This window comes from Neopelma chrysocephalum, unplaced genomic scaffold (assembly GCF_003984885.1).
Source record: "Neopelma chrysocephalum unplaced genomic scaffold, ASM398488v2 Primary Assembly neopelma1_97116, whole genome shotgun sequence".
NCBI lineage: Eukaryota > Metazoa > Chordata > Aves > Passeriformes > Pipridae > Neopelma > Neopelma chrysocephalum.
Window position 1 is genome coordinate 2,118,664 of NW_020925758.1, and position 16,297 is coordinate 2,134,960.

Consider the following 16,297-nt stretch of genomic DNA (forward strand, 5'->3'; position numbering starts at 1 on the left):
TAATTGACACTGTATAAATCAATAAAAATAAAGAGCATGTAGTATCTATTTCATAACACAATCTAATTTAATTTGGAAACAGTTATGGAAGCCTCTACTTAATATCAGAAATCTGATTCATCTTAATTTGCTGTTAATAGAAAGGGAAAGTGCAATCTACTCTATATAAATAATTTTTTCTAATTGTATTAAATCAACTTTTCCCCTTGGATACAAGCACATAATCCTTCTTCAGTCTACGGGGGCTGTTTTTATTGGAGAGCAGAATTTATCTTTAGTATCTGTATTGAGGATATGATACTTTTTGCAGAACAATTAGCCTCTGGAACAGAAAACCACAAAATATTTCTAAGGCAAATGGAAAGATTCATAGAAGATTTGGAAAGTTTGATGAATTAAATGAAATTAATTTAGTGAGTGCTTCAGGGCATACACTAATTACCGACTATCTTTTGATAGAAGCATAGGGGAAAATTTTCCTCCTGTTGCAGAGTTTCTCACAGCTTTTCTTGCAGCTTATAAAATCTTGCATAGTGTGGGGTAAATAGCAATTTTTCAGTGTTACTTATAACATGAGTAATAATATAAGTAATCGGTGCAGGAATAAAGTATCTGAGCATCAAGTTTAAAAAAAACAAAAGTATTTTCACATTGCACAGTGGCTCCTATTAAAAGAGGGAAGAGCTGAAGAAAGAATGTCAAAAGGTGTTTGAACTCAAAGACTAGGATGGAATTTGAATTATTTAAAAGTCCTGTTGAAGTACACTTGTGGATATAAATTTGAACCAACATGTCAATACTATTGCTTATACTTCTGGGTTTTTTTAAACATCCCGTATGTGCCAGCAACAGAGGCAAAATATTAGGGTTGGTGACCCTTCATATCATGATAGGTCTTCATATGTTGGCTGATTACTGAGCCAAACTAACAGAGAATTTATCTGAGAGTGTATACATTTGGCAGGAATACATCAGGGAAACTGGGGGTTGGAGGGGAAGCTTGAGGGAAATGATTGCTGTGTATGCTTTCCTCTTGGGAGGTCCCTGGCACATAGGGTTAAATAATACAGCTTGTATCACTTAACAGCACTTTTATTTTATCACTGAGTCGATCCTTTTACTTTGCCAGAGGTCATTATCCCAGTGCAGAAGGAATTTTACTAACAAGATGTGATGTGTGTTCCAGGACATTTATCTCCATAAACCCAACGTGAAGTGGGATGATATTATAGGACTGGATGCAGCTAAAAGGCTGGTCAAGGAAGCAGTTGTTTATCCCATAAAGGTAAAGTCCTAAATAATTTTAGGAAGACCAATGTTGGGCTCCTTAGCATTTTCCTTGTAATTACAGTGTTGTTTTAGAGTTCTTACTATTTCCATGCTTTTGTAAGCAGTTCATGTTAGAACTACTCCTGTTCCTGTTTCATGTCAGAACTATTCCTGTTCTTGGTCCACCTGAAATTGCATTTCCTATAGAAAAATGACCTTTCAGGATTAAAATTAGCACATTAAAATTTGTCAAGTCAAATTTTTGGAACCTTTGACAATGTAAGAAGTGCTGGATTTGACCTATATTAATTCCATGAGAAATGACTTACAGAAGAGTATATGAAATCAGTTGCATTTGAAAAAATCACTTAAAACAGATTTCAAATGGTAAATACAGTATTTTTATCAGTATTCAGATCATACATACTACATTGTTTTGGTGTGATTTTATGCCTCTCTTTGAATTTCATATGTTTCCTGAATGTGTTAGGAGCAGTGAAGGTGGGGACTAGAATTCCTCACTGTTTGTTATAGATGATACATTTTTAATCCCTGAATTACTTTTCTGTTTCCACAGTACCCAGAGCTGTTTACTGGCATTCTGTCCCCTTGGAAAGGATTATTGCTCTATGGACCACCAGGTATGGAGAGCTTTATTACCATATCTCTTTGTTCATCATTGTTTCTGGTTTTGTCCCATGGATAAATCATTGATGCTAATTAGATTAAATATGTTAGAAAAGAACCTGTTCTGTGATATGAATTAAAAGGAGAGAGTGTTGGATGATTATGTCCATCTCTGACACTCAAACCTGGCCTTTCTCGTGAGCCTTGACTATTTTTACACCTGAATCTTCCAGAAACAGTGCTTATACTAACAATTCAGAGGCCTCGAAACTCATACCCTTGTTTTTACTGAGCTTGGACCATATTAATCAAGTTTGGCATGACCCGATCCTATGATATGTGAATAAATCTGTCATGGACTCATACCCTTAGTGAAAATGTCCTTTCCTTCTTCTGCTTTTAGGGGTTGTTTTGGGAATGGGTGGAAACTTTTCCGTCTGCTGGGTTAGTTGTGTGTTTTCCTGAGTGTGTCAGCACAGCTTCCCTGCTGCCTCTGCTCCACTTTGACACAAGCACCAGGAGTGTGGCTGGAAGGGGACACAGGGCACAGGAACTACTTTAGTCAGGATCCAGAGGCTGCCACTGCAGTGAACTCCATTTGTTCCTGTGAATGTTTAAATGTACTTGCCACAGAAGGCACCTGACCATTTCAGCATGCTCTGCTTCAGAGTTTGGGAAGTGCATTTGTGGTGCTGTATAACCTGAGTTTCCCCAGACAATCTGGAAGGGCCACAACGTGCTCCGAGGGCTGGAGCCCCCCTGCTCTGGAGCCAGGCTGGGAGAGCTGGGGGTGTTCACCTGGAGAAGAGAAGGCTCCAGGGAGACCTGAGAGCCCCTTCCAGTGCCTAAAGGGGCTCCAGGAGAGCTGGAGAGGGACCAGGGATGGAGGGACAGGATGAAGGGGAATTACTTCCCACTGCCTGAGGGCAGGGTTGGTTACGTGGGATACTGGGAAGTAATTCCTGGCTGTGAGGGTGGTGAAGCCCTGGCCCAGGTTGCCCAGAGAAGCTGTGGCTGCCCCATCCCTGGAAGTGTCCAGGGCCAGACTGGATGGGGCTCGGAGCAACCTGGGATAGTGGAAGGTGTCCCTGCCCATGGCAGTGGGGTGGAATGACATGAGCTTTAAGATCCCTTCCAACCATACTATGCCTTTTTTACTAATTTTGCCTGACTAGTAGTATGATGAGGGGAATTATTAAAATGTTTGCATTGTCTTCCTTTAGAGAGTGGATTTCTCAAACACTGTTGTTTGTAGGTACTGGAAAAACTTTGCTTGCTAAGGCTGTTGCCACAGAATGCAATACAACCTTTTTCAACATATCAGCATCCACCATTGTCAGCAAATGGAGAGGTGATTCAGAAAAACTTGTCCGGGTAAGAATTATTCTCTCATTCATTATAGTTTACAAACATCAGGTTCCCTCTTAAAGAACTGGGTTTTAACACAGAACTGGAAAGCAAATGTTCTTCTGGTGCTCATAACCTTCCCTGACTTAGACGAAACATGGCTTTGTTCATACCTAGTTCTCAAAATGGGAGTAACATCACTTCTGCACAAGTCTCAAAATGGATTCTTGCTGTTGAACTTTGTGATGTAAGATGAAGCAGATGTTCTGAAGGCAGCAAAGATCTTTGACTCAATGAAGAACAGACAGACAAGCAGAGTTCCTAACTAAAGTAGTGTTTGCTTAGTGACCCCTTCAGAGCACTTCACATCCTTTTTGCAAGTGTTGTCTCCTAGGCTTCCTACAAAATGTTACCAAATTCCCTATTATTCTTAGTCTTCATGGCACAAAATTGACAATTCTCTTGTCACAAAGGTCTTACAGTCAAATGCACATTTAATGTTTTAAGGAAGGTAGTTTAATGGTAAATAGGTAAATGTATTTTTTAACACAGACTAGTAAGAAGCGTTCATGGCTCAGCTGCGGTCCAGAAAAATTCAGGGGTTCAGGTGTAGCATCCTTGCCCTATGATACCCGTCGGAATCTCTCCATAATATCCACCATATAAGAAATCCACAAGCCCTTAAGCCCTTCCTTTATGCTCATCTGTGATTCTGTGGTCTCTAAGGCTACACTTTGGATGGATGCAAAGCTCTTGGGAATGAATAACCATAACAAATTGTACTCTGCAAGTGGCATTCCGGGCATTGTTAATCTTTCTTGAAATGTTGGCAATGTCTGCGGCACAATTATTCTTCTTGCCTTCTTGTGCCTTTAAAATGGCACATTTTTCTTCTGACATTCCCTTCCTGTTACTGATCCTCTTGACACCTGTCTCAGTAGCTTCCTGGACTTTTCCTTTCTGGCAACAGTAGGGATGGGACAGTCTGTTTTTCGACACCATTATCCAAAAGGTTCTTGTGAACACACTGCAGCACGTGCATTTATATTGAATTTGTGGCATTTTACCCTTAGCTGAGTTTTCGGCAAAATCAAAAAATGAAATAAGATTGTGGACCGGGAGAGCTCTAAGAAAAGTATTGTGTGAATTTATATCCCAAGATCACACGAGGCTGGTGCAGGAGTTTTATGAAGTTGTGGGAAGGATACGTGGTTTTTGTGGTCATTTGGAGGCATGTCCACTCATCCTGTTTTCCTCAGTTCTACACAGTATTTCTGTGATTTTGTATTTTTAGATTTCTAGTAAAATGTGTAATGGTCTACTTGTGACTCTAGGCAAATACTTTAAACCCTGTGTTTTATATTCGAAGTGATGAGCATAATACATATATTTTTAAATTTGCTTTTTTTAAGTGTTCAGATTAAAAAGTGCTGGATTAATATGTATTGTTAGTGATGCTTATTTAAAAACTCAAAGAACACTTTAGTCTAGAAGAACTGGCATTATGGTCTTAGTGCTAATACAGGCCTCTCTATGTTTATGGAAAAATAGATGAAACTTCTTTCTCCAAAGGGCAGATCCACATTTTTTGTGTCAGCTTAATAGTCCATTTTTTAATCTTGATTAGTCAAGCAATTTGTTCTTGTTTTCACCAGAAGAAAACCCAAAATAACTGCTTGATTCTTATCAAGAGAATCAGTCCTATTTCTTTCATTATGGTTCAGCCGACTTGTAGGGTTTTTTTCTCAAATCCTTATTTAAAAAAAAACCTCAAATGGAGCAACAACAAAAGGCACATGTTTAATCTCTGATAACAATTTAGGAGTTCCCAGAATCCTCTGATGGATCATTTTCTTTTATCCCATTATTCTCAGGGTACTCTGATAGGATTTAGCCAGAAAGATTTACACATAAAGACAGGATTACAAGGCTGTGTTCTTTATATCTCCTTTACAAACCTCTCAGAATTTGAGAGGATTCAGGGACCCTCAGCCTACCCAGAGGTTTTTCCCAGCAGACATCCCTTGGAATGTGGGTGCTGTTATTTATCTTCCATGCCAGTGGTCCTTGATGCCTTTTTGTGTCAGTTTATCCTTCACGTTTACTCTCCTCTCTGAACAGGTGTTGTTTGAGCTCGCCCGGTACCACGCTCCTTCCACGATTTTCTTGGATGAGCTGGAGTCAGTGATGAGTCAAAGAGGCACTGCTCCTGGGTAACTGATGGGACCACTTTGGGGGATTTGAAGAGTGGGGGTGTAGGGTTGTTTCAGTCGCAGAAGAGAGGCAAGAGTGAAAGGCAGGTTGTGTGAGGATGAGCAAGAGGCTACGGGGCCAGCAGGAGTCTGAGAAGGAGGGTGGTGCCAGAGTCTATAACCACTGGTGCAGTATTTTAAAATCAGGGATTTGGAGTGGAAATAAAGGCAGCGGTGGGGGAAACAACAGATGAATTATCAGATTACTTTTTGACACTTTGGACAATCTTAGGCATAGCAGAGTAATACGGAGTGTACACACTGGAATGGCATTTTCATTAATGGGACAGATTTGGGTGGCATTGTCAGGGCTTCCAGTTGCAGGAATGGTTGAATATTATTATTTTCACCCAAGGTATAGGCAGTTTATAGTTAAAAAATTGATTGAAAATGTTAGGGATGGGAAAGGAGCAAGAGAAATGTAAAAGTATTGTTATAACCATTAGTAACCCATTACAGTGGATTTTATGTCCAGTGAATTACGTGGTCACTTTATATTATGTTTTTTGTTTACCATTTATAGATAGAATATGCCCTATTTTAATGATATTGCTGGTAATCATTCTCAGTTAATAGACACTAATTATGACCCAAATTTTGCCTTCCTAAATATATTTTTACATATCCTTATTAAATACTGACTTGGCATTGATGTGTGGATGTCTTTGCAGAAATAAGCCATTAAACCTGAAGTGCAGCTCTTGCCATCTAAGGCCTTGATGTTTTCCCTGGGCTCGATCCAGGAGTTTCCGAGAGTTACACATCTGGAACCAAGAGTTCCAGCTGGTTTTCTACAAAATTGATTACCTGAATCAGGGCCAGAACTCTTAGGACTTTGCTTAAGTTCTCCTTTTTTTTTTTGAGGAAGGATCCTTTCTGTGTGGTCTCTGCCCCATTTTTAAATTCGTGTCATTGAGGCATATTTTTGTTTGATTTTGATAGAACGTTTTGCAACATGCTGAACTCAGTAGTTAGTGTGTCTTTTTGTGGCCCCTTAATATTCACTCACAGAAAAATGCCACCCTGAATAGGTAGATGTGTTAGTTATTTAGATGGCAACTATCACATTGTAAAAATTCCCTTCTATAGATCCGTTAATCAATCAATCAAAGCCTTAGCTGTTGTCCAGTAAAAGTCAGCGTTGAGTGGAGATTAATATGAAGGAAAAAAATAAAAATAAATATTTTCTTTGGATTCAGTAATGGTGAATTCACCTCACTTTAATGCACTGGAAAGAGTCCATTTAAGTAATCGTTAGAAAGCTTGATTTTAATGCTTAGATGTTAGCTAATGGAGCTTAATCATGCTTTGAACTGGGGCAAAACTGTGACAGGGGCTCAGTTGCTGTGAATGACACTTATAAATAAAGATGATTACTTTAATGCACTGAGCAAATAATATTTCTCTGAATCTTGGTAGTGGTGAACATGAAGGAAGTCGGCGGATGAAAACAGAATTACTGGTGCAGATGGATGGCTTGGCCCGATCTGATGATCTTGTATTTGTTTTAGCAGCTTCCAATCTGCCATGGTAAGAGATCCAGAGAGTACATTTTGAATACATTTTCATGAGCTTCTAAGCACAGATAAAGATTTTATTTAGACTTCTGCAGGAAAAGCCTTGATATTTGGTTAAAGCATTTAAAGATTAATTTGGAGCTTTTACTTTTAAACTCTTCAATTCTTGCTATTTGTGTCACATGAGAATAATCCATAATAAAGTCAACATATGCTGGTCCTACAGCTGCTAATATTTAAAATGGAGTATTTGAATTTATAGGCAAGTTATTTACTATGTTTAAGCTAAGAAGGGTTTCAGCCTGGAACTTTAAGGTGCTTAAAACATCTGGTGCTTAGAAGGATACTCCATAAATAGGAATGTTGGATTTTATTGGTATGAAATGGGCCTTTGAAAAGTTGAGGGGCACAATTCCTAGTTTTCTTAACATAATTTAGTATAGAAGAATAAACAATTTAAGACTGGAACTAGAGCATTTCATCACGTTGGTTCTCAAACTGGACAGGATATGTGTTGGGAGCAAGGCAGGCAGGAGAGGGTGAGGGAGGGAGATAAAATTTGTGCTGTAACAGCTCTGGATGCTCGGGAGAGGCCAACTTGGCCAATGTTTTTGCAGCTGCTGATTCTCACAGCACTGAGGTGTTTCTGGGTGCCCATATCCCTAAAGGCACACAGACCTAAATGGGCCTATGCCCGTCTCCAATGCAGAGGAGCATGAGCTAGGAGCCAGAAAAGGGGAAGGTAGCAGTCCTGTTTCCAGGGAACTTCAAGCCGTAGTCTGGGAAACGTTTGGTGTAGCCCAATGGAAGGTGTTCCCAGGAATGACCTGTGTGAACAGTGGATCAGCAGCATTTCAGGTGGCAATACTTGAAATTTGACATTAAAGGCACTTTGTTCGTTGAGGTGACACTCACCCAGCTCTGCCATGTGACAGCCACAGAGCAGGGCACGCAAAACCAGCTGGGAGCCAGAGGAGGCACTGCACTCACAAACCACAGGCTTCATTCATAAATTGTTTTTCATGATTAGTGATTTTTGTCTCATTTTTATGGGGTTGCCATAAGGAGAAATGCTGGAAAAGCCTCTCTTTGTGACTGGAGAGCTCTGGGCTGTGATCAGAGCTGGGTGTGTCTGAGTCTGAGTGACGAAGAGTGTGTATCCCCATCTTGCTTTTGAGTACTTCGACTCCTAGTGCATTTCATTGTTGTTTTCTTTTTTTAAAAAATTTTATTTTATTTTTTTTAACACACAATTGCACCTCTCAGTCATGGCACACCACCTGATGTTCTCTCACAATGTCTGTGGTAATGTTTTATTCCTCTCCTCAGCTGGTCCCCTTTTTGCCAGGCCTGGCTGAAAGGCCCAGGGAGCAGGAAAAGTGAGTTAAACCACAGAAGTGATGTTGGTGCCTGAGAACTGAGGCTCAGAGGTGGTATTTTCCATCAGTCCCATGTGGCCTGTGAGCCTGGCCTGTTGGTGCTGAGAAGCCTCAGCCCTTCAGAGAAGCAGGAGGATGTGGATCCCAATTCAAGTGCCAAAATGGCAGCATATTCAGAGGCTTTCGTCTGCCCCTCTGTCTGTGGTTTGCCCAGAGCATTAGGGCTCTTTAAGTAGGAGAATGGCTGTGTGGACACCTAAAATTTGTGTAGAAATTAGATGTACAAGTTAGGCTGGTTCCTACCCAACAGTGTGAGTACAGATCCATCGCAGGCTTTTATAGCCACAATAGCTGAGTCTGTGTGTTGGTTTGGGGGATTTATGCCTTGGACAAACTCATGAATTTAAATCAGTACAAAATCCACCCCATTTTGTGTTTCAGTATCTACGTGAAAGGAACGGAGCGGAATTCTAATTATGTTCCAGTGATGTAGGAAAATGCAAAAAAAGAAATAACTGTACAGTTAAGTTTGAAAGAGAATTAATGCATTAGTAATCAATTTGTATCTTTATGGTTTGTTACTAGTACACTGCAAATGTTTATGTTACCGCAGCATCATTGCCCTTTTAGAAGGAGAAGCTCTGAGCAGTGCAGTGCACCTTTCCATGGACTGAAATTAATCCTGTGAGATAATTATCCATGCAGAGCGATTCCTGCATGTGGCTTGTTAACCTGTGTCTGCCTTACACAAGCAATAAACTCTTCCTGGGAAGTCATGCAAAAATTACAGAATTCAGTTTTGAGTGTTTTACACATTTGATTTTGGATCATTTTATAATACTGAAGTGCTAATTTCTGCAAAATTGCTTCTCTGAAACATCTAAAATGACACAGCATTTTTTTTAATGTCGATCCAAAATTACAAGACTTCTATTTTGGGGGAACTGCCCCAAAAGGAAGCAGGCAGTCTGTGTTGATATGTGGGTGGCAGCTGAGATGTTATGATAAGCCAGCTCTCACTTCTGAAAGTTTTACCTGAGAGCTTAGAACTTCCTTTTGGACTTTTCTCTCTTTTGGGCAGGTTGGATTTTGCTCTTTCTTGAGCAAATCCAACTTATGAACGTACTGATGAGGTTGTCTGGCAGAAATGTCCCTACCACAGAGAAAATGCTTTAAGAAGTTGCTGAATGTGTGCTTAGAAAGGTGTTTTAGGGGAGGTGGAAAGCTAGTGAAAGTCATGAGCATCTTACACCATCATAGGGCTCACTAGCCTCAAGGAATTTGGGAGTATCTGCCTCCAGAGAGGTCAGCAGGGATTGAACCTCTCTTAAGATCTCAACTGTATATTTACAGATTGAATTTGTGAGTAATAGGTGACATTTAGTCCCACTGTCAGACCCAGACTTCAGCTCCACCAGAATATTTAATAACAAACTTTCAAAATACCTGGTGCCACCGTAGGAGGTTGTGGCTTCACAGCTCAGCGGTGTGCTCTTGCAAACATTTGGTGTTAAGCTGGATTTCAGGAGATTTGTTTAACTTGGATGTTTATTGATCATGGAAAAAAATTGGTACCAAGCTGCTTTTAGATGAATGAAAAGAAGCCTAAACAAAGCTCTTTATGCTGTCCTAAGCTGCACTGCAGCTATTGATCTTCCTCTTTAGCCTGTCCTTGCTGCCCGGCCCTGCTTTCGGCTACTCATCAGCAAAGCATTTCTGTTGACAAATTACTTGCTGAAATGATTCAATGTAATTAAATAAAATAAAGGCCTCATTAGTGAAGGGATAAAATGATCCTTAATCACGGAGTGAATGTTTCCTAATAAATTAGCACCTTTAATTCGACTTCCATTGCAGTGCTGCTTTCTCCTCCCTCCCCACCCTCAGGGTGGGTGAAGTTTTGGGTTGGGCTGATAGACTCTTCCCTTCCAACACAAACCATTCTGTGATCCTGTGATGCCTCCTAATGTTAACCTGGGGGAGTTCTGAAAAGTCACTGACTCTTATGGGTCCTGTAGAACTTTGTGTATCTTTTCATGAGCACCTCTCAGTACTTTCATTGGCTGTTGTTGCAGAGAATATTTTGGTTGGCTCAGTGCTTGTTATTCTACTCTGGTTAATGTCACTTAACCTTGCCTAAAAAAACAATTTAGCAAACCACCTAAACACTTAAGATAACAAAAATATTATTTCTTTTTTTTGCTCTTTAGCCAACAAGCCAGGTCATTGTAACCTTTCTGGATAAATAGAATCACAGAATGGTGTGGGTTGGAAGGGACCTTAAAGCTCATCTTATTTCACCCCCCTGCCATGGGCTGGGACACCTTCCACTATCCCAGGTTGCTCCAAGCCCCATCCAACCTGGCCTTGAACATTCCAGGGATCCGGAGGCAGCCACAGCTTCTCAAAACAGAGCAACTTCATGTTTACAGAACATGGATAGAGAGCTCGTGAAACTGTGATCTTGAGGGGACCTGAAGCAGGAGGAGTCATGGAAAACTTCATCATTTGGAGGATTTTCAGGGTATTTGCAGAGACTGGCTGTGGTTGTCCTTTGCCTACACGTGCTTTTTAGGGTACCTCTGTGGGCACCTCCAAAACCCTGAGAACTTTTGCCCTCTGTAAACCCTGAGAACTTTTGCCTGAGGATGTTAATATGGGTAAATAACAGCAAAGGGGTTGGTCAGCCAGAGCAATTATTTCCAGCCAAATAAGCAAATTTCCAGCGAAGCAAAGCAATTTTGATAAGTTGGGCTGAAAAATACACTTGGAAGGTGAGCAGGTGAGTGTGGTTCTTTATCTTCTCTGGGTGGGACCCCGTACTATTGCACTGGATGTTGGACAGCATCTGAAACAGCCTAAAAATATCAATAATAATATCAATATACTGACAGCCATTGATTAACAAATTCTGGTATTTACTCCTGTGGTCTTGATTAGAAGTACTGAGGTGGATCTGAGCAAACTCCTGTTGTCCTCTGGGTTCCTATTGATCTGGTTTTCTGATCTTTGTGTTCATTGCCCTTAGTTCAGTGCACATGGAACGAGATCTCCCAAACCAAGGTGTCCTTTCTGGGGAGGGGGACGTTGCTGCTCCTGCTGAGATGAGAGCCAGCCCCTATATGGAGTTTTGAGAGCCCCTTTTTGGGTTCCTTTATCATGTTCTATGCCACAGAAAACATTAGCTCTTAAAAAAGAAGGACAAGTCACCGAATGTGACAGAAACAAGCTCTGTCAAGTGTGCTACAGATCCCTCTTGAGCTGGCTTTGAGCTCCCTGTAAATTAAAGGGAGTTTCATACAAGAAACCCCATTCATCGCCTGAATGTTGACTTTTCTGGCAAAAATATTTCACCCAGGGAATCGGGAAAGGTAGGGGCAGGTTTAATTTAAGTGTATCTACAGTCCCAGGTTGCAGGTACAACCTTCCAACAGCTGGTTCCTTCTGCTCAGCCAGCACAGATGGAAATGGTGCTTGTGGCTCCTGTTCTTCTGTCTGCACAAGGCACGTTGAAGTGAGTTTCCCCTAGATGAAAGTTTCTTGGCAGGTATGAGGACTGAATTATATTTTAAACTGGACTAATGAGTCTGTGACTGAATGGGGCCAGTAGAGAAAGACTGGTGCAGAAGCTTTTTCTTATCTTTTTTTTTTTTAGGGAAACCATTTTTATCAGTTTTGATGTTCACAGAACCATGGTTTTTGGCTCACTGACACATTTATCCAGCCTGTCCACCCTTTACAAGATCCTTTTTATAAGGACAATATGCTTTGTGACTGTATTATTTATAATTTGTATTGCAGGAGCAGTCCCAGATCGGCGTCTTGTTCTGCCGTAATACATGGCCTCACATCCAAGACCTTCAGTCTGGATTTTATACCTACTGAGCATCCCTTACTAAGTAGCAATTAATTAGTCCTGACAGTGCCCCAGACAGACAATTTGTACTGTCTCCTTAATAGCAGAGGGAGAAAGGGAGAGGTTGTTACTGATGAGACACGCAGCAGATGAGCACCAGAGCCAGGGATGGAAACTGCAACTTCTCATTGCTATTGCTAATCCTCAGTGTCACAAGCCAGCGCATCACTGACATGCTGAACAGGAATACACTGGATAATTAACCCTTTTTTTTTCATTTTGGCACAGTTACAGGTGGGGTTGAAAAATGCCAGTCCCTGCAGCGAGGACCTTGCTGTCAAAGCCAGGTCTCCACAACAAGACACACTGAGATGATCCCTCTCCGCCTTTGCTTGCAGGGAGTTGGACTCTGCCATGCTGCGGAGGCTGGAGAAGAGGATTCTGGTGGACCTGCCCAGTAAAGAGGCACGGCAGGTGATGATCCAGCACTGGCTGCCCCCTCTGAGCAACAGCGGGGGTGTGAAGCTGAGGACGGATCTGGATTACAGCCTGCTGAGCCAGGTGGGAAGCACTGTGACAGGGACAGTGCCTACGTGGTGCTGGAGGCATTTCTGGGCCAGAACTGTGAACAAGGGTTGGGACAGCACTTTGGTGTGGCAGCTGTGACACACAGAGCTGGGGAAGGACCTCAGCTCAGTCTGAGGCTGCAAAGGGAGACTGGCAGGACACGGCGCTGAGCGTTTCACAGGCACGTGGAAATCACTGGTTTCACACAGCTCTGCCTGCAAAATGGTGTATTCTGGTCCTCTCTGTTGGGCCAACTTTTCAGCCTTAAATACAGGGAGACTTCCAGCAACAGCACATTTTATCACTGTTCTCACCAAGCTGGGAGCACTTCCAATTCACCGGGGTAATGAACAGTTAATTGTGTAGGGAAGGTTTGTCACCGCTCCACTGCTGCAGGAGAAAAGAGCATTTGACAGTGAAAAGATTCACTGGATACCCAGGCTCTCTTCATTTAGCCCTTTGTCACATCCTGAACTCTTTGGAAACAGAATCACAGAATCCTGGAATGCTCTGTGTTGGAAGGGACCTTAAAGATCATCTAGGTCCAACTCCCTGCCATGGGCAGAGATGCCACTCACTTAGACCAGTTTGCTCAAGGACTCAACGCCTAAATATTTTACAGTTTACCCAGTTGACTTTTACATGTGTTCATGGAGAAATACTGCTCAGTTTTGGGTTTATAAATCCTAATAAGGAAACACAGTTATTTTTTAACAGGAAAGACGGGGATGGACACAGAAAGGTGGGTTTTATTTGACCTACAGAAAATTGGGGTTTAAAGAGAAAACACACAGTATTTTCCTTGCTCCTACAAGGTATTGTGGGCATTCAAAAGAAGAACAAGCAACATAACTTCAGGAGGAAATTATACACAGCAAAATAGATATGTGTGTGTGTGTCTGTGGGTATACATACACAAACAGGTATTTCAGACAGCAGTAGACTTCACAAATATTTTCTGTAAATACATATACAATATATATGCCTGTAAATGCTATTCCTGTCCGATTTGTGAGCTGTAATGCATTGTTCTGATCCCATCACAGGAAACAGATGGATACTCCGGCTCAGACATAAAACTCGTGTGCAAGGAAGCTGCCATGAGACCAGTGAGGAAAATATTTGATGCTCTTGAAAATCATCAGCCAGGTACCTCAGCTCTGAGCAGAGCATGTCAACTGGCAAATGCTGATCTCCTGCTGTAACTCTAGGAACGATCATGTTAACCCCAGCAGGTGGAGCTCTGATATCTGCCTGAAAAAGTTCTAAACTCTTCAAATCTAAAACATTTACATTTCTGAAAATCAGGCCTTCTTTTAAATCTGTCAGTATCTGTGCTCTCTGCATAAATACAACTTTTTCTTCATCTCACTGCACTTACTCTGTTGTTTCCCTATATTAAGTGTTGCATTAGGCAGGGACATAAAAGAATGTCTTTTGGTAATGATAACAGTATTTATTCAGTTCTCTTCTCTTTAGGTAACAGTAAGCTGCCCGTGATCCAACTGGACACGATCACAACAGCTGATTTCCTGGATGTGATCACCCACACCAAGCCATCAGCAAAGAATCTAAGCCGGAAGTACATGGCTTGGCAGAGGGAATTTGAGTCAGTTTGACGGAAAACACACCCAAGACTTCCAAAGTGGCATGTCCTTGCTCCAAAGGATCAGATGGTGATGGGGAAGGAAATGCTGTTGTCTCAGGGAAGAGAAAGCAGTGACAAGTGTCAGAGGGAAATCTTTACTTCCAAAATTTAAGGGTGGGTAAAAGAGTCGTGGTTATTCTTTATTAACCATTTTAATGACCATTCAAAAAACATTCTTCATGGAATGAATGTAATGGCAGCTCCTATGCAACAAGGCCTCCAGCCTTAATTTTATGCATGAAGTCTTAAAAGATTGATTGCTTCTCAGTCTTTATTCATGACAACTGTATACAGTTTGGAGGTAGAACTGAAGCAGAAAGCTTAAGAACAGTTAGACAATTAGTGTAATTCTCCATTCCCAAGACTCACTAGAGCATCACAGTCAGTGTAGCTGTACCAGCAGAGACTTGCACCCTTCTTAATGAAACATGAAACAGGGGTTTTCAGTGAAACTCAGGGCCTTAGCAAGGCTTTGTAGATGAGGTTAGTTTGTCTTCGTTTTCAGCTGATGTGTCAAGTGTGTTACTTTCTTGTTGGTTTGGAGCATTTCCAAGATGGAAAAGGCAAGGAATTAAGAGGGAGACTGTAGAAAATCAGCAGGTTTAGACTAATTAACTAGAAACTGTACTAGTGGTTACCCACTGGTTCATAGCCAGCCATAAAACAGAATCACAGAATCCCAAATGGCTCAGGTTGGAAGGGACCACAGTGGGTCACCTGGTCCCACCTCCCTGTTCCAGCAGGGCCATCCCAGAGCACATGGCACAGGATTGTGTCCAGATGGTTCTGGGATATCCCACCCTCTCTGGGCAACCTGTTCAGTGCTCAATCACTGCACAGCAAAGTTCTTCCTCATGTTCAGGTGGAATTTCCTGGGCGTCAGATTGTGCCTGTTCCTCTCGTCCTATTGCTGGGCCACACGGAGCAGAGCCTGGTCCATCCTCTGACCCTGCAGACACTGACAGACATTAGTGAGGTTCCCTCTCAGAGTCTCTTCTCGAGGCTCAACAGCCCCAGCTCCCTCACAGCCTTTCCTCCTCAGCGAGATGCTCCACTCCCTTTATCACCTGTGTCACCCTCCACTGGACCCAGTGGAGTTTTCCAGAGTCTTTGCAGTGCAGTGTTAAATACCAGCCACTGTTCTTGCACACACAGCCAGGTGAGCAGTCAGCACTGCCACGTGTCCTGCACTCTTTGCAGCAGCAATTCTGAGAAGTCACTCTTTCAGGTCTCACCGCTGCCCTTCTCTTCTTCCTCGCCAAGACACTTTCCCTCTTTGCAGTTCTCCCAGTGTTTTCCTTGTTCTTGTGTGCATCTGCATTCCCAGTACCAGGGTTGTGAGTGCTTTCCAGCACATCCCAGGACCTCTGAGGCACTGACAGTCCCTTTTAGTTCCAGCATCAGTCACATGTCAAAAGTCTCCATGGGAAATGTCTTCACAGGATTTTGCTTATAGCTCTCCCACCTCCTGAACCTGACCCTGACCGTGGGCCACAGACCTCCCTTATATCCTCAAAGCAGAAACAGGCTCAGAATTGCTGGCACAAAAACTAGATGTCTGAATTTATCCCAAACTGTACATGACAGTGTGTGAGGACACACAGACAGTATCTAAAGGCGGCTTCTGTTCCTGAGGGGTCTCTGCTCCCAGGTAACAAGTGACACCATGAGAGGAAACAGCCTCAAGTTGTGCCAGGGGAGGTTGAGGTTGGATATTTGGAATAATTTCTTCACTGAAAGGGCTGTCCAGCTCTGCACAGGCTGCCCAGGGCAGTGGTGGAATCCCCATCCCTGGAGGGATTTAAAAGCCATGTGGATGTGGCACTAGGGGACAT

The 16,297-nt window shown here is 42.1% G+C and overlaps 1 protein-coding gene across 7 annotated transcripts in view; it reads left to right on the forward strand.

The window, feature by feature from the left end:
• KATNAL2 (katanin catalytic subunit A1 like 2) overlaps nucleotides 1–14,696 on the forward strand; it is a 31,202-nt gene extending 16,506 nt beyond the window's left edge. For all 7 annotated transcript variants that reach the window (XM_027671689.1, XM_027671683.1, XM_027671684.1 and 4 more), the window contains exons 9-16: nucleotides 1,187–1,285; nucleotides 1,847–1,910; nucleotides 3,152–3,270; nucleotides 5,365–5,456; nucleotides 6,915–7,025; nucleotides 12,646–12,808; nucleotides 13,861–13,963; nucleotides 14,294–14,696. In XM_027671689.1, coding sequence (XP_027527490.1) covers nucleotides 1,187–1,285; nucleotides 1,847–1,910; nucleotides 3,152–3,270; nucleotides 5,365–5,456; nucleotides 6,915–7,025; nucleotides 12,646–12,808; nucleotides 13,861–13,963; nucleotides 14,294–14,433 — 891 coding nt within the window. In that variant the 3' untranslated portion in view covers nucleotides 14,434–14,696. The remainder of the gene's footprint in view (nucleotides 1–1,186; nucleotides 1,286–1,846; nucleotides 1,911–3,151; nucleotides 3,271–5,364; nucleotides 5,457–6,914; nucleotides 7,026–12,645; nucleotides 12,809–13,860; nucleotides 13,964–14,293) is intronic.
• The last annotated feature ends 1,601 nt before the right edge of the window (nucleotides 14,697–16,297 follow it).